Source organism: Simochromis diagramma, unplaced genomic scaffold (assembly GCF_900408965.1).
Source record: "Simochromis diagramma unplaced genomic scaffold, fSimDia1.1 OVJJ01000606.1, whole genome shotgun sequence".
Lineage (NCBI taxonomy): Eukaryota > Metazoa > Chordata > Actinopteri > Cichliformes > Cichlidae > Simochromis > Simochromis diagramma.
In genome coordinates this window covers 1,077,795-1,103,647 of record NW_024387233.1, presented here as the reverse complement: position 1 = coordinate 1,103,647, position 25,853 = coordinate 1,077,795, and the positions used below count along the sequence as shown (strand labels likewise).

At 40.9% G+C, this 25,853-nt stretch overlaps 3 protein-coding genes across 6 annotated transcripts in view; all 3 read right to left on the bottom strand.

Annotated features, from left to right (window-relative positions):
- Window positions 1-25,853, bottom strand: part of LOC120746927 (gastrula zinc finger protein XlCGF26.1-like) — a 72,562-nt gene that overhangs the window by 19,235 nt on the left and 27,474 nt on the right. The window contains exon 1 of one of the 2 annotated variants that reach the window (XM_040052479.1): window positions 10,296-10,849. The exons of the other annotated variant lie outside the window; for it this stretch is intronic. The gene's annotated coding sequence lies outside the window, so the exon portion shown is untranslated. Of the gene's footprint in view, window positions 1-10,295; window positions 10,850-25,853 lie in introns of those variants that run through there. 2 annotated transcript variants of the gene reach the window in all.
- On the bottom strand, window positions 4,741-10,795 carry LOC120746940 (gastrula zinc finger protein XlCGF26.1-like). 3 transcript variants are annotated; one of them, XM_040052519.1, is made up of 3 exons: window positions 10,683-10,795; window positions 9,897-10,082; window positions 4,741-6,501 (listed from the first exon to the last, which is right to left on the bottom strand). In XM_040052519.1, exon 3 carries the CDS (start codon window positions 6,464-6,466, stop codon window positions 5,264-5,266), a length of 1,203 nt encoding a protein of 400 aa, XP_039908453.1. In that variant the 5' UTR covers window positions 6,467-6,501; window positions 9,897-10,082; window positions 10,683-10,795; the 3' UTR covers window positions 4,741-5,263. The 3 variants fall into 3 exon arrangements, with proteins under 3 accessions (XP_039908453.1, XP_039908454.1, XP_039908455.1); XM_040052520.1 differs by lacking the exon at window positions 10,683-10,795 and adding an exon at window positions 10,234-10,351; XM_040052521.1 differs by lacking the exons at window positions 9,897-10,082; window positions 10,683-10,795 and adding an exon at window positions 6,575-6,679.
- Window positions 23,887-25,853, bottom strand: part of LOC120746928 (gastrula zinc finger protein XlCGF26.1-like) — a 45,241-nt gene continuing 43,274 nt past the window's right edge. The window contains exon 4 of the mRNA XM_040052488.1: window positions 23,887-24,566. Within this exon, the coding sequence (XP_039908422.1) occupies window positions 24,298-24,566 (269 nt within the window). The 3' untranslated portion in view covers window positions 23,887-24,297. The remainder of the gene's footprint in view (window positions 24,567-25,853) is intronic.

The window sequence follows — 25,853 nt, the reverse complement described above, 5'->3', positions numbered from 1 at the left end:
ACACGCGTCCAAGTACTCCACAGCGTGGCTGGCAAGAAAGGGTATAAAAGAAGAAAAACTAATGACATGGCCTCCTTGTTCACCTGATCTGAACCCCATTGAGAACCTGTGGTCCATCATCAAATGTGAGATTTATAAGGAGGGACAACAGTACACCTCTCTGAACAGTGTCTGGGAGGCTGTGGTTGCTGCTGCACGCAATGTTGATGGTGAACAGATCAAAACACTGACAGAATCAATGGATGGCAGGCTTTTGAGTGTCCTTGCAAAGAAAGGTGGCTATATTGGTCGCTGATTTGTTTTTGTTTTGTTTTTAAATGTCAGAAATGTATATTTGTGAATGTGGAGATGCTATATTGGTTTCACTGGTAAAAATAAATAATTGAAATGGGTATATATTTGTTTTTTGTTAAGTTGCCTAATAATTATGAACAGTAATAGTCACCTGCACACACAGATATCCCCCTAAAATAGCTAAAACTAAAAACAAACTAAAAACTACTTCCAAAAACATTCAGCTTTGATATTAATGAGTTTTTTGGGTTCATTGAGAACATGGTTGTTGTTCAATAATAACATTATTCCTCAAAAATACAACTTGCCTAATAATTCTGCACTCCCTGTATTATCTCTTTACAAATAGTTTGAAACAAAAAGGGCATATTTCTTTTTATAAAAAACAAAATACAGATTCTCTCTACTTCACAAAATCCTAACTTTTGGATTGGGGATCTGATCTTTGGATGTCCCATGGGTCAGAGAATTCAGCTGGTTTATGTATCTTCAAAACCAATTTTAATGGAAATGTTCCAATTTCAGAATGTGACAAAGATGGCCCCTATGTATTATTTATGGTGTAAACAGCAAATAGTTCTATGGTCTTAGAAACTATTTAAGTGTAACACAGTATATTCAACTCTAAAGCAGCGGTCCCCAACACCCGGGCCACGGACCGGTACCGGTCTGTAAGTCGTTTGGTACCAGGCAGCGAGAGTTGAGGCTCTGGTGTGAAGTGTATGGTTTTCAGGGTTTTTATGGTTAAGTCTGTTTCCCTGGGTCTTTTCCCTTTGTTGTAGTCATGTGTCTTATTTTGAAAGAACTATTTAAGCGTTAACATAGCGATCAGAGAGCATAAAGAAGCAGAGAGGAGGATGTTACTCTAAATGTTGTTGGCGCATTTCAGGAGGACGCTGCTAATAAAGTTACACAATTACACAGCTGAATTCGCGTTTATTATTATATTTACAAAATACCACAGTTTTCGTCTTTGTCTGTATCGTTTTATTTTGTTGTATTTATCTTAAAGGCCGGCCCCTGAAAATATCGTCTGACTGGTCCATGGTGCAAAAAAGGTTGGGGACCGCTGACCTAAAAAATGTAGAGAAAGTCAGGATCTTTGGGCTTATGTCCGCTAGGCATGTTTTTTGTTTGTTTGTTTTGTTGTTGTTGTTTTTGTAACACATGATGATTTAAGTAATTTAATTTTCACGGAATATGTGCATGAAGATATGATAACTGAGTGATCTGGTTGAAGAGCTTGGAATAAATCATCTCTAAGGGTGCTTCTTTGATAGAGTGGTAAAGCACTGTAACTTGTAATTCAAACTGCAAAACCAAATAAAATCCTTTTAAACAACAGATATTTCTCCTCTACTTCCTTAGAAGAAATTGTGCACAATAATACCTGCCCCCCCAGCACATCGACATGCCCACAAGATGCAGGAATCTGTGTTTGAAATCCTTGGAGATGGTGTGAAAGCGAACGGGGACCCACAGAAAGAAGGGACACAAGAATAAAAGGTCAAAATGGTCGACAAACATTCTCCATGGTGCTGGTTTGCTAGGAAGTGGCACCACACCTGAGTTACCTTCACCATCAAGCATCATGCCAGAGGAGCGACAGGTGTATTGTCTGTACTGCTCCAAGACTGACCACTAGCTTTTTTTTTTTTTCTCTTTTGGCTCTCAGCGAAGGCGGTCGCACTTTTCTCCTCTCCTGCCTTTATCTTCCCTGCTTAGCTTCTTATGTCCTTGTCTTGTCTTGTGTTTTTACTTACTTTTCCCTGGAACACTCTCTCACAGTCTGTTCTCTAAAACCTAAAAGATGAATTATGGATTTGATCAACTGTCTCTGAATGCAATTGACACCCCTTCTCAACGAGAAGTCCGGGCTCGGGTGAGCCTGACTGCTGAAGATATCTACCTATTTGGAACCATGATAACAGGGTTCTTGCTGATCGGAGCTGGCTTGGCCCTGGCTTATCGAAGAATTAAGGAAGCGGAACCGGCTGTTCAAACCCCCACAAGGCTGCCCGCTGGGATTGAAATGATGGGACGAGGCGTGAGTTTCTCAAAATGGGCTCATTGAGTGCAGCACGGAGAAGATCTTCAAATCAAATCAAATCAAATCACTTTTATTGTCACATCACATGTGCAGGTACATTGGTACAGTACATGTGAGTGAAATTCTTGTGTACGAGCTTCACAAGCAACAGAGTTGTGCAAAATACAATAATGTAAACAAGAAAAATACAAGAATGGCTACATCTGAAACTAATAAATATATGTACAATATATAATAGTATATGCATTTCTGGATGTGTATACTAAATATTTTTCTACGTGTGTGTGTGTGTGTGTATATACATATTTTACAAATTAAATAGAGTAAACAATAAATAAAATATATAAAAATATACAGAGTTGAGACATGTGCAAAACAGTGGCATTACTGTACAGTATGGAGTGCATAATGTTAAAGTTCCAGTAGTGAAGGTGAGGTGTCTATGACGTGTTCAGCAGTCTGATGGCCTGATGGAAAAAGCTGTCTCTCAGTCTGCTGGTACGGGACCGGATGCTGCAGAACCTCCTTCCTGATGGAAGTAGTCTGAACAGTTTATGGCTGGGGTGACTGGAGTCCTTGATGATCCCCCCGCTTTCCTCAGGCACCGCTTCCTGTAGATGTCTTGGAGGGAGGGAAGCTCACCTCCAATTATCCGTTCAGAGCACCGCACTACTCGCTGGAGAGCTTTGCAGTTGTAGGCGGTGCTGTTGCCATACCAGGTGGTGATGCATCCAGTGAGGATGCTCTCAATGGCACAGTGATAGAAGGTCCTGAGGATGCGGGGGCTCATGCCGAATCTTTTCAGTGTCCTGAGAAAGAAGAGGCGCTGCTGCGCCTTCTTCACTATTTTGTTTGTGTGTACTGACCACGTAAGATCCTCAGCCAGATGTACACCAAGGAACCGGAAGCTGCTCACTCTCTCCACAGCAGCGCCGTTGATGGTGATGGGGGTGTGTACTTCTCTGCACCTCCGGAAGTCCACTATCAACTCCTTTGTCTTTGCGACGTTGAGGGTGAGATGGTTGTCTTGACACCAGTGGGTCAGGGCGCTGACCTCCTCCCTGTAAGCCGTCTCATCACCATTGGTGATAAGACCCACCACTGTAATGTCGTCCGCAAACTTCACAGATCTTGGAGAACGCATGGCTGCCGTGAATACTCAGAACAAGACCTGAGTGAAAAACTGGATTACATCTGGAGGGGCTAGCTCGAATAACACCTTTGAGCGCAAATTGGATCAAATCTTGGGAAGTGCACTGCAGTCGTGAGTTCTCAGAACCTGCTCTTTGACCACAAGAATGACAACATCACAGAACATCCCAGAGAAAATGATGTATTCAATCTGAATCAATGGTCAGGCTGCTACTTAGTACTGCTGTTAATATTTAATCAAGTATCATTTATATTGTCAGATAGACCCTATAAAATATCCTTGCTCTTATACACAGCGACTTTACCATTTCTGGTTCGGGACCACTGTCTTCTAAAGGCTGGTAAATCTTCTGGTACAAAATGTGAAGAAGTAAATGTGATGCATTCAGCTAGAAATGGAGCGGACAATGTACACTCCAATAGTGAATTTAGTGATCAGTGTTCATGACACTTTGCATACTAATGATCAAGGAACTGACCTCACAGCCCATTGTTCATTCATTATGCAAAAATTATGCAAGTGTTTATAAGATTGGCGAAACCTGCAGTCAGCTGAGACTGAAGAAGTCTCTGGGATGAGTTACGAAACGTTTGTCCCACTGAAAACGCTACGTCCAGATGAACAGAATCAACTTCTGGGATTTCCTTACCTGGATGATTGAGCATGCATCAAGATATTACCCACAATTACTTAGGTACACGGGAACAAAGGGACAGCAAGTCAGTTTCTTACAGAGGAAGAAATAAACAAATAATTATACTACAATTAATTTTAAGCAGTGTGTAATTATTCAGAAAAAAAACGGAAAGATACGTCACATCTTTCTACATTTTATTTTTCATAGGATTCATTTAATCTTTAACATACTGCCTGGACAAAATGACGAAAATATATGACTTACAATAAAAATATTTTTACTGCAACATAACAAAAAAAAAATGAAGGTTTGTGTCTTCATGGAGCAAAACACACTCACATCCTGTAAGAAAACAGACCACTGAAAACATTAAATATATTCATACCCACATGTAATTTTCCACATACTGCCTGTTTAAAATGACACAAATTTATGAATTTACTTTTTTTTACTGTAACATTAAAAATTGCAGGAACGGTTGTGTCCTTCTGGAGCAAAACAGACTCGCAGAATATTGTAAGACAATAGAGCCCATTTAAAACACATTTCCTGTGAGTTACAACAGAAGTGGCGCAGCACTGACACTGATAATTACCTCACGATGAACAGCCAAATAAACAGTAACAGGTCTGACAGTTTGACCCAGAAGGTGAACTCTTCTGACATTTTGCTTTTCTTGTGATCAGATGATGGGAGTAATGTTTGCTCTGCATGCTGTTTGTGGACACAGCCAGTGAAGTGTAACTTGCTAAACTTGTGTTGGGATAACTAACTCCATAAGCTAAGATTTTGTAAACGCGGCTCGATCGCTTCACAACATTCATGATCTTCTCTTAAACTCTTTTTCTTTCCATCCTGTCTTGCAGCTCTATTGTCATCATCCTTTCCTGAGTATTGCCCTCTCTTTGAAAAAGGAAGAAGGGGCTCAGAATTGATGTAATCCTGCCCCCACCTTCAACCCAAGTATGTGTGGTAGTCACTGCTACCACACAAACATGTCCTGAACCACGCTCACATACTTCTCTGTCACTTCTGACTTCATCATGCAGTACCACAGTGCCTCTTTTTGCACCCTTTCATGTTTTCACTAGATCTACAAAGACAGTGAAGCTCTGACTTTCTCAGGAAATTAAAGCTGAATTCTGTGAAGCCTGATCTCAAGCTTTTTAAGTTTGACGCAGCATCCAGAAGAACTTTTGTTCAGATCCCCTGTTTCTCCCACTGTGTTCAAATGAACCCTGTCAGGGTAATGTCCCATTGGTCTGCCCCTTTTCTCACAGGAGGACACTTTGTGGGTCTTTTGATGCCTCCATAGACTTTTGTTATGGATGAAAGACTTTCCACACTGACCACATACAAATTGTTTAACTCCAGAGTGGGTGCGCTGATGTGATTTTAAGCTAGTCATGTGAGAAAAAGCCTTTCCACAGTCACCACATACAAATGATTTAACTCCAGAGTGGGTGCGCTGATGTGATTTTAAGTTAGTCATGTGAGTAAAGGTCTTTCCACACTGATCACAGCTGAATGATTTAACTTCACTGTGGATGAGCTGATGTGCTTTTAAGCAGTAACTCTTAATAAAAGACTTTCCGCACTCACCACAGGTGAATGGTTTCACACCGCTGTGGATCACCTGATGTGCCTTTAAATGACCTTTCCGAGTATAGCTCTTTTCACACTGATCACAGCTGAATGGTTTCACACCGGTGTGGATCAGCTGATGTGATTGAAAGTTGCCTTTCTGAGTAAAAGACATCCCACACAGATCACAGTTGAAAGCTTTAAATTTCGTGTGGACGACTTGATGTTGTTTTAAGGTGCATCTCTGAGTAAAGGTCTTTTCACACTGCTCACAGCTGAATGGTTTAACTTCACTGTGGATCAGCTGATGTGATTTTAAGTGAGCTTTCAGAGTAAAAGACATCCCACACAGATCACAGTTGAAAGCTTTAAATTTCGTGTGGACGACTTGATGTTGTTTTAAGGTGCATCTCTGAGTAAAGGTCTTTTCACACTGCTCACAGCTGAATGGTTTAACTTCACTGTGGATCAGCTGATGTGATTTTAAGTGAGCTTTCTGAGTAAAAGACATCCCACACAGATCACAGCTGAATGGTTTCTCTCCACTGTGGATGAGCTGATGTGTTTTTAAGTTGCTACTCCGAGTAAAAGACTTTCCACACTGATCACAGGTCAAGCTTCTGTCCTCCCTGTTGGCTCGCTTGCGTCTTCTGATCTGCTTCATAGCAGGAAAAGTCTTTTCCACAGGGATCGCTGCTGGCTCATCTTTACTTGCTGGTGCTGGATGTTTTTGGTTGATGTCATCCATGTGCTGAGGTTTCGGCCTGCTTTCACTTCTTTCTCCTGTAATGACAAAGAACCCAAACAGTGACATCAGGTCTATACCTTCAGCTCATCCACAAGTGCCCCCTCTTACCTCACAAAGATAAACAGTTTCACCATCTGCCAAATGTCTCAGGTGCCTGGGGACGCTATGCTGTGGTAAATATTTGAAGTGAGCTCATTTTGGCGATAAAAGTAGTAAAAGTTCAACATTGTGAATAAAATTTTGGCTCGTATGACTTCAAAGTTTTTTAGTTTTTACTTTGTAAGTCTGATGTTCTTCAAATTTGAACAATGTGCAGTTCAGGTTGTATGTGTGAGAGCTGTACAACCAAATCCACACTGACTCAGATTTCCCTCTGATTAACCACGAGGGTGACACACAGTTATGAAGGTCTGCAGACACTGTCAGCTGCAATCAACACCTTTTATTATAATGCACAGGTGAGTTATAATGCATCTCCACTAGAAGATGGTCCCCTGTTATCTACTTTTTCACAGGCAAGCCTGGGCGAGAGTCTACAACTTTCTACCCCCCAAGGACACGTAGTCTAATGCCTTTATTTTTCAGGGCCATGTCCACTTAATACTACACTCAGTGTTGGGAAGGTTACTTTTAAAATGTATTCCATTACAGAATACAGAATACATGCCCCAAAATGTATTCTGTAACGTATTCCGTTACGTTACTCAATGACAGTAACGTATTCTGAATACGTTGGATTACTTAATATATTATCATGCTTTTTACAACTACATGAATGTACTATTGCTGTGTGATTTATTACTATTACTGAAGGTCCGCGACTCCGAACTGTAGTAAAGGGACCTCTGACTAATACGGCGGGGTCCCTGTCGGCTCGTAGCCGAAAAATAGCTTTACTTTGTTGTCTGGGTCAACTTTTCTTGCGAGAGACAGAGAGAGGCGTTGAAAGACTGCTCCAACGGAACTTATTGTTTTCGGAGGAAAACACGAACACAGTGTACAGTCGAGTCTTAATAGCTTACTTACAACTGGGCTCGTCAGGCACTCTTCCTGGCTGAAGTGGTTATTATTATATTTACATGCTTCCAGCTCCCGTTTTTCCTCGATGACAGCTCGTACCTTTCCACTCCCCTTTTTCTCCCTCCTCGCGCTCACAGACCCATAACGTGTATGGCAGTCCATTCTCCCTGCAGCACGGACTACACTGCCCATGATGCTACATTCTTTAGAGCTATGCTTGTAGCATTCTGCCTGTTAGCTTAGCACAACAACAACGAAAAGGCGCTCTCTCACCCAGGAAACACACAGTCGCAGAGAGAGAGAGAGAGAGAGAGAGTGTCGTCCTGTAACCATGGCAACCGTAACGCTGCCGCCTGGAACAACAGAACGTAGCTGTCAAACAAAACCTAAACAGTCCTGACCCGCGACAATATGAAACAGGAAAGTACCGCAGTGTAATCCATTTATTTCAACAAAGTAACTGTATTCTGAATACCACCTTTTTAAACGGTAACTGTAACGGAATACAGTTACTCATACCGTATTTTCACAACCATAAGGCGCACTTAAAAGTCTTAGATTTTCTTCAAAAAGTACGACGCGCCCTATAGCGCAGTGCGCCCTGTGTGTTGTAATGAGGACGTAGTAGAGAACACCATGAGATCGCTAAAGGGTGAAGTGTGTGCGTTGACTTTATCGCACATACCTGTATAAAAGAACAGGTATGTGCGTTATGCAGGATATCGTTGTTTTAACAACCCTGAAAATGGCAAAGAGACACGCTTACGAAGCACAGTTTAAACTGAAGGCCATCAGCTATGCGGAGGAACATGGAAATCGAGCAGCGGCGAGAGAATTTAAGATTAACGAATCGATGGTTCGCAAATGGAGGAAGCTGGAAAACAAGCTCTGGCAGGTCAAGAAAACGCAGCTGAGTTTCCGCGGACATAAGGCGAGGTGGCCCGAGTTGGAGGAAAGACTCGAGCGGTGGATCATCGAGCAAAGAGCGAGCGGGAGAAGCGTTTCGACGGTCACCATTCGGCTAAAAGCAGTTTCACTAGCTGAAGAGATGAACATTGAACATTTCCAAGGAGGTCCGTCTTGGTGCTTTCGTTTTATGAAACGGTGCCATTTTTCCATCCGGACCAGGACTACGGTAGCGCAGCAACTTCCAGCGGATTATAAGGAAAAGCTGGCCATCTTCCGCTCCTACTGCAGCAAACACATCGGCGACAAAAACATCCAGCCCAGCCACATCACAAACATGGACGAGGTCCCGCTCACTTTTGACATCCCGGTGAGTCACACTGTGGAGAAGCAGGGGACCAGCACGGTAGCGATACGCACAACGGGGTATGAAAAGTCTTCTTTTACTGTTGTGCTTGGCTGCCATGCTAATGGACAGAAACTGCCGCCTATGGTGATTTTTAAGCGAAAGACTTTGCCTAAAGAGAAGTTTCCAGCAGGAATCATCATTAAGGCAAATGAAAAGGGCTGGATGGATGAGGAAATGATGAAAGAGTGGCTGAGGGAGGTGTATGTAAGGAGACCAGGTGGTTTTTTCCACGCATCACCATCGCTGTTGATCTGTGACTCTATGCGTGCCCATCTCACAGCCGATGTGAAAAAACTTGTGAAGCAAATGAACTGTGAGCTTGCTGTCATTCCGGGAGGCCTGACAAAGGAACTCCAACCGCTGGACATCGGTGTGAACCGCCCGTTCAAAGTAAGGCTGCGAGCGGCCTGGGAGCGATGGATGACCGATGGAGACCACAGTTTCACCAAGAGTGGAAGGCAGCGCCGGGCGAGTTACGCCACAATTTGCCAATGGATTGTAGATGCTTGGGCTAACATGTCTGCTGGCACTGTTGTTCGAGCTTTCGCAAAAGTCGGCATCATTTCCGAGGAGCCGCACGGCACGGAAAGTGACTCTGACGGTGAAGACAGTGAACCTGGCATGTTTGATGGAGATTTAGCGCAGCTGTTCAATTCAGACACAGAGGATGAGGACTTCGATGGGTTTGATTGATGATAAAAATGTGAGTACCAAACTTTGTTTTGCTCCTGCTTTATTTTTAAATATGCACACTTGTATGCTTGTGTGTTGTTGATGATGACGATTACTGGTAATAAAAATGTGAGTACCAAACCCAGTTTTGCTCCCGCTTTATTTTTAAATACGCATACGGTACTTGTATGCGCCCTATGATCCAGTGCGCCTTATGTGTGTGTTAAATACAGTAATGACACACATAACTGAGACTGCGCCTTTTAGTACAGTGCGTCTTATGGTCGTGAAAATACGGTATTTTGTATTTTAAATACGTAACGGCGGTACATGTATTGCGTTACTCCCCAACACTGGCTAAGAGAGAGAGACTCTGTAGAAAATGATGAAGTTAAGCAACCAGTGTAGTTATAACTGACTTACTCTGGATCTCCTCTCAGACTCAGGAGGGGGCGAGCGGGCCGGCTTTGTAGTTGGAGTCGGACCAGCAGAGACAATGGGCTCACTGACCTCCACTCCCCAAGTCAGTCACCACGAGGACAAGTTCTTTGTTTAGAGATGATTTAATCCAAGCTCACCAACAACATCATTCAGCTGTCCTCGTCAGAACTAATAAAATAAAAGCAGTAACATTTAGAAACGTCAGTGGTTTACAAAAACACATTTTTACCAAACTCAGCGAACAATTGCGCATCCAGAAATAACTGTTTTATCTCGTTTGACATGGAAACTTAAAATTACAAAGACACACTGAACGCACCTTCCTACCAGCTGTAACCTAACAGGAGAACGTACGTTCGTCTTCGCACCTGCAATACATACTGTAACGTTGGGTTGTGTTGCGTGGTTGAGAGGAGGCGGCAAAACACCTAGCAGGCTAGTCGGAAGAACACACACCCACGCTGGTATCGGTAATCCACGGTGGTTCTTTAATACGCCTTCTTCAACAACCATATAAAAGCCCGGTTGAACGGCTGCGCCTCAACAACATAACGCCCAGCGTTCATACAACCCAAGCGTTGCAAATAAAACAACAACAAAAAAGGTCTGGAGAAGAAAACATAAATCCGTCCTTCGTTAAGCACAAGCGTGAAGGCACGTGTCCTCATAATCCCGGAGCGAGAGAGCAGTGGCACAAACTGATGACACCATCAACCCTCGACTTGGGTGTCTTAAAGGGACACCACACCATAGTGGCTGTTACAATACCTCACAACAAGCCGTTCATCAATTAGATTTAACACGACGCTTCTCCACAATACCTTGATGCGGGTTCTTCAAAAAGTGCCCATTTTTAAAACGGCGGAAAGACACAGCAAAGAGCACAGTACGCACACCCCTTCTTCTTCGTCTTCTTCTTCTTCTTTTTTTTTTACAAACCTTTATTTAAACATCATTATACAAAGTAGAATTAAACAGCACTATATTAAAGGTATTGCACAAGCTCGTGGGAAAAAAACATAAAAAGTGGGATGTCTTCCTAAACATTTGGATTTGTGAATATGAAATTTAACTATTAAGATTAACAAGTTAATCACACATCTGTTGTGGTTTTGGTGTTTGTGTAGACCATGTTTGTAAATAAGAGTCCATGCTAAAAAAGCTTGGCGATGAAATGCAGAGATTTATATAGGGATTTTATCAATATTAAAATTATAAGTAAGGACACCTTCCTTAGAAAACATGTACATAGGTATAGTATCTAAATGGATGTAGGATTAGTAATTAGATTTTTTAACCAATTTATTTTGAATGTGTTATTTAGAGTGTTAAAATCTAGCACATTAAGTCCTCCATTGACACAGGAGTTCATAAGAACTGTTTTTTTAATGTAGTGTGTCCTATTTTTCCAAATAAAGTTGAAAAGTAACTTATCAACCTCTTTTATGAGTTTATTATCAAGGTGCAATGCCAATGCAGCGTATGTAAGATGAGAGATACCATCTGCTTTAGTTTTTAATACTCTGCCTTTTAATGATAAATCTCTTAAGAGCCACAGAGTAAATCTGTGTTTGAGTTTCACTAGAATTAGATAAGAAATTTGACCAATTCTTCTTTCCTGGTTTTTGGTTATTACAATACCGAAATAACGAACTTCTTGTTTTATTGGAAGGAACAATAGTTGGGCAATTAACTAAAACAGGTACAGGGACCCGTTTTGGGACAGCCTCTTCTTTTCCCTCTTTGTATGTTAAATCTGGGTGAAGTACTGTTTGTTAATTTGACACTGCTGTTACTGTTATAATGTTTTAATCACCGTAGAAAGTAAGTACCAAAACCATATCTATCTAGAGCTTGAAATATAAATTCATGCTTCACCGTATCGAAGGCCTTGTAGAAGTCTAAAAATAATATGAAACCACTGCTATTTATCAGAATAATCCAGAATATCTAAAACCAATCTGATATTGTTATATGTCTTTTGGGCATAAACCCAGATTGTCTTTCATCATTAACCGAGTCAACAACCATCTTAAGTCTGTTAGCTAAAATTAGAGCAAGTATTCTTTAATCATTATTTAATAAGCTATTTGGTCCGCAATTATCAATCATTAAGAGGTCCTTATTTTGCTTCAGAAACAATGTGGTCAAACCTTGATTCATCGTAGTTTGAAGTTGGTGGTTTCATATGCTTTCAGCAAAAACCTCAAGAAGAAAGGAAGAGAACTCTTCAGAAAAAGTTTTATATAATTCTGCAGTATGATCATCTGTGCCTGGAGATGTATTATTTTTAATAGCCCAATTGCATCTGTGACTTCTTCTAATGAGACGGGTAGATCACATAATATAGAATCTTCTTGGCTGACAGATTTAACATTCAGCAATTATAAGAGGTGATCTGAAGCTTCCTGAGAAAATGTACAGCTAAAAGTTCCTTATAGAAATGACTACAGAGTTTAGAGATTAATCTGTAATCCTCTGTTATAACCACATTTATCATTAATTTGCTAATATTCTGCTTGAGTGTTTCTTTTCTAAGCTGAAGAAATAATAGGAATTGCGCTCACCTTCTTCAAGATCTGGATCTGATAAAAGCTCCTTTTGCTTTGTCTGAGTATAAGCCATCTAATTTATCTTGTAATTTAGCAAGGTTCAATTTATCCTCTTCAATTAGTGTCAATTTGAGAGATTGTATTTTCTTCTTCTAATCTTTTCGATTTCACATTAAGGCTGCCAACCTTCCTTAAATATTTGTCAATTTCAAATTTTAATAATTCCCAGTTATTTGCAAACTTTAATTTTTCTCGAGCTATAGATCAATAGTTTGAGATCAGTTCTTTAAGATCCTTTTTCACATCATCTTTCTCTGTCATGAATCGCTGTGTGGCAGACAGGAATTGGACCCAAAATGCAGGCTCTTAGACACGAGGGATGAACTCAAAACCACAGCTTTATTTACTGGCCGGGAAAAGCATACAAAAGCAAAAGCAAACTAAACTGAACTGGAAAATGACAAACTAAACACTCAGAGAGACACAGGGAGATCCACACAGCATGAGGGACGACACGACACTGACTCAGAGAAACACAGGGTTTAAATACACTGGGAAGTGTGTGAGACACAGAAGGAGGGCACAGCTGGGAGAAATCAGAACTGACGAGACAAGGAAGCGTAATCTGAACACACTGAGATCAGACACGGACCTTCAAAAAAAAAAAAGGGAAACACACACGCAAAGACACAGACTCAGAGACGCAGGCTTAACGCAGAGACCTGACTACACTAGAGGGGATACACAGGCAGGGACGACAGAAAACAAAGGGAGCACAGAATAAACACTGGGAAACCAAAAACACAAACAGTTATCATTCATACTATCAAAAATAAGAGTACAAAATCAAAAACACTGGGTCAGTGACCCAGAACCATGACACAACCTAACCAAAAGTCTATGCTTGAATGTCTCGAGTTAGAATTGTTGCACTAAGTAAACGTTTTGGAATGAGGATATTTGAATCTCCAAATGTCTATGAGTTTAAGGCGTACTATAACAGCTTTCAATGTAGTAGTAATTCTTTTTTTTTTAACACTTGTAGTTTCCCAATTATCATACATAGCATTCTTATTATTTTACAGAAAACCACAAAATAACAATCCCACAGATCATAAAGACAGATAATACCAAGACAGGAAAAGGGAAACAAACAAACAAACAAACAAACAAACAAACAAACAAAAAACACAGCAACAACAGCAAAAAAAAAAAAAAAAAAAAGGGGGGGGGGGGGGGTGCACCTATCTATTGTTTTTACAGGACTGTTCTAGGGCAAACAAAAACACTGAAGATTCCAGTTCCAGACCGGGTAAATTGTTGACGTATGTTAACAGAGGGTCCCATGTTGTGTGGAATTTGCCGATGGATCCGTTCAGAGTACATCTGATTTTTTCCAGTTTGACATTTTGCATAACATCCGTTATCCAGCGGTGGTGTGATGGAGCAGTAGTAGACTTCCATTTAAATAAAATCAGGCGTCTCACTAATAATGACAAAAAGGCAATGACCCTCTGTAAATGGGCAGGGGGAACAGAAGTCACGATACCAGAGAAACAACCAAAAATTGTCACCAAGGGGGAGGCGAGATGTTATAGGCATAGGCTTTAGAGATGACTTCAAAAAATGATGACCAGAAAGGAGCAATTTTCGGACAGGACCAAAACATATGAAGGGAAGTAGCTGGAGTCTGTTTGCATCTATCACACGATGGGTCTATGTCTATGTTTGGAAATATTTTTGCTAGTTTAACTTTTGAAAAATGTAACCTGTTTAACACTTTGAATTGTATTAGGGAGTGTCTTGAACATATAGAAGACGAATGGACCCTGGTAAGAGCCATATCTCACTCTTCGTCAGACAGCTGGGCACTGTCGTGGAAAATTTAACAATAACCTGCAACACACCCAGCGAGCTTGATTTGAAGTGGGTTTAATAAACACATTGTGATGTGGAGAGAGCATCCCAGTGAAACACCAGGACCATCTCCGGATTGTGGCCACCGCCGTTACATCTTATATACAGACACACAGACAAAGAACATTCCACAACCTCACATGTTGGCCCCTCTCACGGGGGGCTATGCCTCCTCCGTCACAGAGAGAATTATGACCTTGTTTTCTGCTTAGCCTTCACCTAAGGATTTACATCCCTGATAAGCAGAAGGAGTCTCACTATCTGTTTAATGTCTCCCATTACAATGGCCTCACTGTGTTAACTTTCCACATGCATGTAAACTAGTGACAGGAGTGCTCTTACTATAGTAAAGTGAGAAAGTGATATTACTATAACTAATGTGATATGATTAAATATGTGATAAATACATGAGAAAAGAAATCTGCCACCACAGCACCCAAATCATTCTCCCACTGTTCTCGAATGTATGAAATAGACAGGTTATATGTCTTAGTTACATCAAGCTGCTCTCTCATAAGAACCCGTTGTTAAGATAAGGAAGTTTTTAGGTGTGTGATATATTTCCTATTTTATCATTAAATCTCCCAATTTATTAACTGTTTCTGTAAAAGACCCTCTTCCCCAGTGTTATTAGGGATTGAGGCACACATGCCTCACCAAACATCACACACTCCTTTGTGCCATTTGCTTTGCCCTGTCCAGATGTTTGCCATCAAGGACAGTGAATGTCCGAACCTGCAGGTAAATTAATAGCACAAACATATACTAACACTGATGTTAGTGCTTCTCGAGTTTTAAAGTAAAACCCAAAAGTAGCCATGAGTTTCCACTCAACCAACACTTCTCAGCTACATTTTGCAACAGAATTATAGATCTTTCCTCTCTGTCTATGCAGCGTACTGTACTCTTTACTATTGTAGGGCCATCAGCCCGTTTAAAAGGTGTGAACCCTCTCCAAGGCATTTACAATTATCTTTACTGTGACCACATCAGTGATTGGGGAAACCAAAACAACCACAACTCTGGAAGAACGACTTCCTTCTTTAGTGCTTCCAGCATGTTTGAGGCCGATCAAAATCCCTCAATGAAATGGGATAAACCAAAAATCCAATCTTTACGGTGTCACATGTGTAAAAATTGAGTACACATGTCAAAAGAACTCACAACTGTTGTTACTATTGTTAAATTCTCCCAATTCTTTCGATCTTTGGGCTGAAGGATGGACAATATTCGGTGTACAAATGCTCAATCAACAATTACTTTATTCCATACAATTCAACACTTTATGAGCACAAACCATCCGGATGGGGAGACATGCATGAAGAGGGTCACAGTAAATCTCAAACTGGTGGAGGGTTACTCAAACTCTTATAGCCTCTAGTGGCCCCCACCTAGTCGTAAAAACCTAAACATTCACATTCTTTCTAACTCCTAGCGAGCCTGACTTATGGCCTTGGCTCCCTGTTTTGTCTGCCTTCAACAACGGTGGGGGTGTAGTCTCCCGTGGAATGTGCTCTCTGTCTCCTCCACTATCAGAAAAAGCAAGGACCTGACTCTCTGAAAACAGTGTTTCTTATAACTCAGCAGTATAATGCATCATAAACAATATCATTCATTCACACTGAATCAGCAGTCTAACGTAATACAAATCAGTTTAATAACTGTAATAGTTTTCACCTTCTTCTAATTCAGGAGAATACTACAAACTAAAACTGCATAATGATTTCACAATCTTTGATTAGGGGTATAACATGGCATAAGCTCATATTATAATCCCACACTATGTTTACTCAGACAATGAGGGCCTAATGCACTTACGCATCAGGAACTGACATGCTAGATAATCAGTCTACCTACCCTACAAAATGTACACAAGTTGCTGTAAAACTTGCATGCTATAATTACTCCAATCACTTTTACTCATGCTCAGGACTCTAACAGAGTTTGTGATGTTCGGAGAATCATGTAAATGCATATCATTTATAAAATGATTATTAACGTCACAACAACGACCTCTGTAACTTAAAAACACACTAAGCTTTCCAGGGAAAGTGATTGGCTGTTTTAAGCAGATGTGATCTGCATTCATTCGCTGATCCCTCTTGGGTGCCACAGAGTCTCACTCTGCAGTCGCTGAGTTGGAGCTCGGCACGCTCTTGTTGGAGGAGGGGGCTCTTTTCAGCCCTCACCCTCTCGTTCCAACGCAGCTTTATGGTTATTGCTGTGGTTCTGGAATCTTCTCATGATGACTAGTAGGGCCCCAAACCGCATGACCTTTGACCCCACTGCCTGGGCTGTCAGCTCATCCACACCACAATTACCTAGAAACCAAATCGGTGAGTAAATACAAACTTCACACTTACGAACAACTGTAGGTTATAAGAGTATCCAACACCACAGACAAAAGTGTGCCATATGCAGTTTATTTCCCCAAATCATTAAAACACTACTGTTAGCATAATTTGCCCAAACCGTGGATCATCCCATGTGTTTAATTAAGTTACTGGTTACAGTAGTTTTATCTTAAGTAATGTCACTCACTTGTTTTCACACTTTGAGCTCAACACCTTAAAATGAATAACGATATGATCATGAGTAATCACTGCACAACCTGCTTCATTTCACTCATGTCCGCCTGTGTGACGCCTGAACCCTTAGAGAGGAAAAAAAAACATTAGCCAGCGGTGTTTCCTCGCAGGTCGGGCCTGGATCAACAGATTCCAGAGGTGTTGCTGTAAATCATGTGGTCAACCCTCCTTGTCTGTGAAAGGAGTGATACTGATTTTAACACAGTATGTGTTTCACATTGAATACACATTTCCCCCCTGTAGCATTTAACATTTTCCAACAATACAGTGTGTTACTGTAACCAACAAGCAGCCAGGAAAACACAGTTTTCTCCACACAAAATCAGTAACACAGAAAAGTAGCTTAAGGGTTAAGTCTGTAAGGCCCACACACACTCATGTGAACCCACAGGTCTCCCCTCCTCTGGTCTCTGTCATCCTCCTGCTCCAAAAACAAGCAAACAAAAGCACATGCATCCACGCTTTTTTCACTGTTTGGGTGGGTTAGGCATTAGCAGTGACTAATGCTAAAATAGTTAACGTCTTCTCAGTTTCAAGTCAGTCACACTTAGTCCACATCATCAGTCCAGCCACAGTCCAATCACATGCAATCGTACCAATCTCTGCTGATAGTGGAAAACTGCACACAAATTTAAATATCCACTGACAGCAATATTACATCATTCCAAAAATAAAAACAATTCTTGTTGCTTTTGAAATGGATTGGATCGCTACAATCCTTTTAAAACAGAGGACTTACTATCTGATATGGTCAGCGTCCTATGTAGGTGAATTTTCTCAGAAGCCCATTGTAATCTAGAGAAGCTCACCTTATATTTGCTCTCAATTAAAGTATTATATAGCACTTTTATTCCCGATCTTGCAGGCCTGCTTTTAAATCATCAACACACAAAATATCACCCCCAGAGGGATGATACCTGGCAGGTTTTTTTTCCCCTAAGTGCACCGTTACAAACAAAACATATTAGGCCTTGTTCAGGACATGTCTAAATATATATAAAAAATAAACCTGTGTTTCTCTTACAAAAAGAAAACAACCCTAACCTATCTGGCAAAATCAGCCTGGTACTAAAACCAACAAACAAACAAACCAAATCTACCAGAAATCACAGAAAGGTTTTGCTTTCTGGTGACACAACATGCTGTAGGGATTAGAACCTGCCATGCAGTGCTGCAGTCACTGCTTCTGTTCATGTTCCCCACATCATATTTACGCCTTTAGACGAAGAAGAACACCCACTAGAATACCCAAACTGAGTTTCTAGGAACCTGCACCCAATAATTGCAGCAGTAAGGAAGCCAGGCTTTCCCTGTTGGTCCGCTTGAAAATCCTCCCAAATCAAAACAGCTCACCGTTGCAGATCCTTTTCAGTGCCTCTCTTGGTTCTTTTAAAAATTTAGTCTGACAAAAGCCAAATGACGAATTAGCGCTTCTCTGCGCTACTTAATTTGGATTGGCTGTTCTTTTTTTTTTTTAAGAGTCCAAGAGAGATGAGGCCTATCGCAATAGTTTAATTTTTCTATCGACAAAAAGTTATTTCGCAATACATTTCGTTATCGTTCTATCGCCCAGCTCTAATGCTTATCCTACAAAATCTGTCTCTCGCTCTCCCTCTGTCTGTCTTTCACTCACTCACACAGACACACACCACCACTGTCAACTTTGCTAAATTACTAATGAAAAACACTGACCAGGCAGCTGTGATTGAGCAGCAATGTCCATCCAACTCTTTTCAAGGTTGTTGTAGTCGTGATAACTTTGTGAGGCCACATTGAAAAGCCTCGGATACGGAAGCGTAGAGCTGCCACCCAGGCAAAAGAAAAGTGAAAAGTATATTATTCTAACAATATACCTTTCACGTTTTTTAACAATATAATATCACGTTATTACAATATACAGAATTATCACGTTCGTACAATATAAATATTATATAGGCTACATCGCAGCTCCAGTCACGCTTCCATCACCGTCTTTCTCGTCTTTTCCCAGAGTAACAGCCCAACAGGAGGATCTGTTGGCTAGCACTGCTTAGCCTTGCACGCATTCTTATTTTAAACTTAATCTGGAATTCATTGCAAACTGTTTGTGCGGGATATGAACGACAAGATTTTGTTTTTCTACAAGAGTTAGTAAAAAACATCTCCAGTGTGATCAAATCTTCTTGCCAAACATCCGCAGCTTGGCAGTGTATACAGCAATATAATGACCAGACCTAATTCTTTTGAAAACCATACATCTTTCCACAGGTCTCCACTTCATCAGACATCACCTAGACACAAAGCTGGATGATGCCAGTGCAAACAGCAGCCTAACCGACTAAGATGATAGATCCATGGGGTCAGGAAAGCCAGAAGCAGGGCTGGAGCGGTACCTTTCATGTCCATTCACTGGAGGTGTGGATCCATTGCATGGCGTTCCTCACATCAAGAAGCTGTCGATCAAAGTCAACACAGCTCTTCCTGCATCTGGAGCTTGTGAAGGACTTCTCAGTCATGCAGGACTCCTGTTCACTGCTAAACAGTTACAGCTTCACAGAAAGAACCTTGAGAGCAAACTGCTGCTGAAGATTAACCATCACCTCACTGAGTGAAGAAATGGCACATTTTTGCTAAATATGCAGAAATAGATTCACACCCATACAACTTATGGTAAACTGAGCTGGCTTGTATGTACATATGCTGAAGATGCCTCGTTCTGTTTTCTCTGAGGCTGCTGTGGCATTTGGAGCAAAAATGAATATAAAGTTTACAGCAAATCTTGTCACTGGAAATTGTTTGCACTGTTTATATATTTATATTATTTACTGCAGGTATTGGTGAAAAAAGCTTATTTGAAAAATGTTGTGAAAATCTGGAAATTAGAATTGTTGTGCCTTATTTTGTTGATGTTTTTACATATATTCCTTTTGAAAATACTAAAATTTGTATATTTATTTATTTTTGTTTGTCTGATAGCATTTATAAAATAAATCGGACATTTCAAACAGTTACTCGCTACTTGAGTAGTCTTTTCACCAAGTACTTTACTCTTACTCGAGTAACTTTTTTGAAGACTACTTTTCACTTTTACTTGAGTAATAATATTTCAAAGTAATGCTACTCTTACTTGAGTACAATTTTTGGATACTCGACCCACCTCTGTAACCGGGCATGATCAGAAATGACGATTGGATCATATTTACAGTCTGTAATAGCACTCAGTAAGAGGGGCCAACCAGAAAAAAATCTATCCTAGAAAATGACTTATGCACATTAGAGTAAAATGAATACTCCCTTCTAGTGGGATACTTAAATCTCCAAGGGTCTACAAGTTTATGTGGCTCTACGAACGACTGAATTGTTTGCACAGATTTAGATGGTCTTGTTAGGATGCCTGGGTCGTTGACCCAGGGTTTTTGAGTTCATTATTTATTATTTCTAGTCTTTGGTCATTCATTATGCAAATGTAGTGTGTCTGTGAAGGTTCTCAGTCATCCAGGTCATCGTAGTCAAAGGAGCTTGCAAAGAAAAGCGTCTGGACTTCTTTAAGTTACTTGAAGACGTTTCACCTCTCATCCGAGAAGCTTCTTCAGTTCTAAGGTCAAATGGTGGAGAGTCCCAGATATAAACCTAGTGGAGTAACCCCCCACAGAGGACAAAGGACCCCCTGATGACTTAACTTAAAGAAGTCCAGACGCTTTTCTTTGCAATGCAAATGTAGTGTTTATAGATTGGAGAAACCTGCAGTAAGCTGAGACTGAAGAAGTCTCTGGGATCAGTGACGAAATGTTTGTCCACTGAAAACGCTACGTCCAGATGAACAGAATCAACTTCTGGGATTTCTTACCTGGATGATTGAGCATGCATCAAGATATTACCCACAATTACTTAGGTACAACGGGAACAAAGGACAGCAAGTCAGTTTTATCATAAGTGACACACATTTATGACTTAACAATAAGAATATTTTTATTGCAACATAAAAAAAAATGTAGGTTTGTCTCTTCATGGAGCAAAACACACTCACATCCTGTAAGAAAACACAGACCACTGAAAACTTTACACATGGGTAAGAAAATATTTAGTTTTCCACATACTGCCTGTTTAAAAATGACACAAATTTATCAATTTACTTTTTTTTTTTTACTGTAACATTAAAAATTGCAGGAGGGGTTGTGTCTTTGTGGAGCAAAACGAACTCTCACAATATTGTAAGACAATAGAGCCCATTTAAAACACATTTCATGTGAGTTACAACAGAAGTGCACTCACACTGATCATTACCTCACGATGAATAGCCAAATAAACACGGGGTCCCCAATCCCAGTCCACGAGATCCGGTGTCCCTGCAGGGTTTAGAGGTGTCCTTGATCCGTCATAGATGATTTAAAAATGTTAAATTATCCCCTTCAACATGTCTTGATGTTGTCCAGAGGCCTGGTAATGAAGTAATCATGTGATTCAGGTGTGTTGACCCAGAGTGAGATCTAAAACCTGCAGGGACACCGGCCCTCGTGGACTGGGATTGGGGACTCCTGAAATAAACAGTAACAGGTCTGACAGTTTGACCCAGAAGGTGAACTGTTCTGACATTTTGTTTTTCTTGTGATCAGATGATGGGAGTAATGTTTGCTCTGTATGCTGTTTGTGGACACAGCCAGTGATGTTTAACTTGCTAAACTTGGAACAAAAGTTGAATTCTGTGAAGCCTGATCTCAAGCTTTTTAAGTTTGACGCAGCATCCAGAAGAACTTTTGTTCAGACCCCTGTTTCTCCCACTGTGTTCAAATGAACCCCGTCAGGGTAATGTCCCATTGGTCTGCCACGATTAGTCGACTAGTCACGATTACGTCGACTATCAAAATCGCCAACGACTAATTTAATAGTCAAGGCGTCATTTGAAGCTTTGTAAGATCCCAAAAGACGCAGGAATAAGTAGTAGGATTTAATAACGGACTGAAACAGAAGACGGCAGCACTGCATGAAGAAGGATGACAGCTGCCATTAAACCCCGAAGAAGAAGAAGCTGTGTCCCAGAATTCATAGCGTGGCCCAGCTCAGTTTCCAACAATGGCAGCAGCTAGTCAGTTTTTATTCTTATCATTCTTCTGGGTCACAAAGTAATGTTTAACATATTTTCAGGCGAGAATGTAGCTGTGTAAACTTCAAATATCTGCTCAGTTTATCAAGACACCACATTTTTTGAAAGTGCTCCGACGTTTTCGGAGACTTCGATAGCTAGCCGGGGTTACAGGCTCCCTGGAGGTGAGAACACCGGACTCCCGCAAATGGTTTCCAAACCCACCGCCATCTTTTGCTACTCAGGTTAAACATGATATATAAGTCACTTAGATAACTTAAAAATGTTTGTTCGGCTTTTTTCAGTATTTTATTTGTTCCTGAGTAAATCGGTTTGGCTGAGATTAAAGTTATAGTTTTTACACAACTGAATAAACGTCAAGCAGACAACTGATTATTAGAAATGTGACATGCTCGAGAATATACTCCGGTGTCCTGTTATATTTTAGATAGCAAGGAGTAGGGATGGGTATCGTTTAAGTTTTATCCGATACCGGTGCCAAACTGGTACTTTTGAAACGGTGCCGGTGCTTAAATGGTGCTCAAACCGGTGCTTAAAGAATGGAGAACACAAAATTGGTCCAAAAACCTCTCATGTTCAGCTGTTTTCCACTTTTTCTTTGGTCATTTTAGCCTTTTTGGCCAGGGTGAAAGGAGTATCTGTTATCAAACAAGAACACAGCCGCATGTAGCTATGATGATGTTTGCTAGTTCACCTTACATGCATTAATGTAATAATGTGGTTAGCCTACTCAACGTAAATTACACACGAACAACATTAAGCTACTCACGCAGAGAAGAACGGCTGCTGCTGCATCATCATCATTTCTGCTACACTGGCAGGGCTAGGGGCCAGGACTCCCCTCTTCGGGTTTTTGGGGGATGTTGCTAACTCCGGGTCTGATAACAGGCACCACACCCGCAGTAGATGTGCTCGGTGTGAGGTCTCGCAGCAAGCTCTCAAATACGGCGCATTTTTCGGCTTTAAAAAAAAACGCTATGCGTCGCCAGGTGTTTCATTGGATTCGAGGTGTTACCTCCTTTGACAGTATCACAGTATCAGCTTAAAGCACTTGTTGCAGGCTGCTGAGTTTGCATCTTTTGCTGTGAAGTACAGCCAGACTTTTCACCGCTTTGCCTTGGGCATTTTTAATCTGTAGCTCTGCTCTAAAAGAACGTACGTACCTGGACCCGCCTACTATCCTCAGAAACGTAAAATGATTGGCTAGAATCTAAAGTGTATCACATCTCAGGAAAATAAAAGCACCGAAATGTGCGCTGCTTTTCGGTCTGGTTACTACCGTTTATGTCAGAACCGGTGCCGTCATGGCACCAGATACAGGTACCCATCCCTAGCAAGGAGTTTATTAAACTTCACCGAAACAATCTGCACATTTCATTAAAATTTAATAAACTATCACCTTGTCTCTATTCTTAGTTAGCACAGACCTTAAACACTTAAAGCTGTAAGCTCATGATAGTTATATAAGAGCAGATGCATGCTGTACATTTTACGTCCAATGGATGCATGATCTGATTAGTCGACTAATTGCAAAAATAATCGGTGACTAGTCGACTATCAAAATAATCATTTGTGGCAGTCCTAGTAATGTCCCATTGGTCTTCCACTTTTCTCAGAGGAGGACACTTTGTGGGTTTTCTGATGCCTCAATTGATTTGTTTTATGGATGAAAGACTTTCCACAGTGACCACATACAAATGATTTAACTCCAGAGTGGGTGAGCTGATGTGATTTTAAGCCAGTCATGTGAGTAAAAGCCTTTCCACACTGACCACATACAAATTGTTTAGCACCAGAGTGGATCAGCTGATGGGATTTTAAGCCAGTCATGTGAGTAAAAGCCTTTCCACACTGACCACATACAAATTGTTTAGCACCAGAGTGGATCAGCTGATGTGATTTTAAGCCAGTCATGTGAGTAAAAGCCTTTCCACATTGACCACATTTAAATGATGTAACTCCAGAGTGGATGAGCTGATGTGATTTTAACCTTTCGATCTCAATATAAGCCTTTCCACAGTCACCACATACAAATTGTTTAGTACCAGAGTGGATAAGCTGATGTGATTTTAAGGCAGCAATGTGAGTAAAAGACTTTCCACACTGCTCACAGCTGAAGGGTTTAGCTCCACTGTGGATGAGCTGATGTCTTTTTAAGTTACTAACGTAAGCAAAAGCCTTTCCACACTGATCACAGGTGAGAGGTTTATCTCCACTGTGGATGAGCTGATGTACTTTTAAATTGCCTATCTGAGTAAATGACTTTCCCACAGATCACAACTGAATGGTTTCTCTCCACTGTGGATGAGCTGATGTCTTTTTAACCTATCAATCTCAGTAAAAGAATTTCCACACTGATCACAGGTGAAAGGTTTAACTTCACTGTGGACGCCCTGATGTCTCTCTAAGTGATCTCTATCCGTAAAAGACTTTCCACACTGATCACAGACAAATGATTTACCTCCAACATGGATCATATAATGTCTCCTTAAGTGACCTTTCTGAGTAAAAGACTTTTCACACTGATCACAGTTGAAAGCTTTAAATCCAGTGTGGACGACCTGATGTGTTTTTAAACTCCATCTATGAGTAAAGGTCTTCCCACACTGATCACAGCTGAATGGTTTCTCTCCACTGTGGATGAGCTGATGTGTTTTTAAGCTCCATCTATGAGTAAAGGTCTTTCCACACTGATCACAGCTCAAGCTTCTGTCCTCCCCGTTGGCGCGCTTGCGTCTTCTGAGCTGCTTCATAGCAGGAAAAGTCTTTTCCACAGGGATCGCTGCTGGCTCATCTTTACTTGCTGGTGCTGGATGTTTTTGGTTGATGTCATCCATGTGCTGAGGTTTCGGCCTGCTTTCAATTCTTTCTCCTGTAATGACAAAGAACCCAAACAGTGACATCAGGTCTATACCTTCAGCTCATCCACAAGTGCCCCCTCTTACCTCACAAAGATAAACAGTTTCACCATCTGCCAAACGTCTCAGGTGCCTGGGGACGCTATGCTGTGGTAAACATTCGAAGTGAGCTCATTTTGGCGATAAAAGTAGTAAAAGTTCAACATTGTGAATAAAATATTGGCTTGTGTGACTTCAAAGTTTTTTAGTTTTTACTTTGTTCAAATTTGAAGAACATCACACTTACAATGTGCAGTTCAGGTTGTATGTGTGAGAGCTGTACAACCAAATCCACACTGACTCAGATTTCCCTCTGATTAACCACGAGGGTGTCACACAGTTTATCAAGGTCTGCAGACACTGTCAGCTGCAATCAACACCTTTTAATAATGCACAGGTGAGTTATAATGCATCTCCACTAGAAGATGGTCCCCTGTTATCTACTTTTTCACAGGCAAGCCTGGGCGAGAGTCTACAGCATTAGATTACGTGTCCCCCAAGGACACGTAATCTAATGCCTGTATTTTTCATGTCCATGTCCACTTAATACTACAGTATACGGTTATATGGCATTTTAGTTAATATACAGCATAGAATTGAGGCAATTCAAATAATTTCATCTCAACACCTCCTCCCTGGAGATAAGGAGGAGTCTCACTATCTGCCTCATGTCTCATGGTGCCTGGGAGTGTCAGTCCAACTCACTCACAATACCCATCTGTGTGTGGAATAACATATTTGATGTTTTCCTATATGTAGAACCAAGTCACACAAAATATACTATAGATATTACTAAAGTCATATTGTCAAAACATATGATCAACACATAAAAAAGAAATGTCCATCACAAGAGTTAGCAGCTTACACAAGAACAGAAAGAATATGAAAGAGAAGTGGAAAAGGAA

Coding starts and splice junctions, on each gene's coding strand:
- LOC120746940 (XM_040052519.1), bottom strand. CDS start 6,466: ATGGATGACATCAACCAAAAACATCCAGCACCAGCAAGTAAAGATGAG.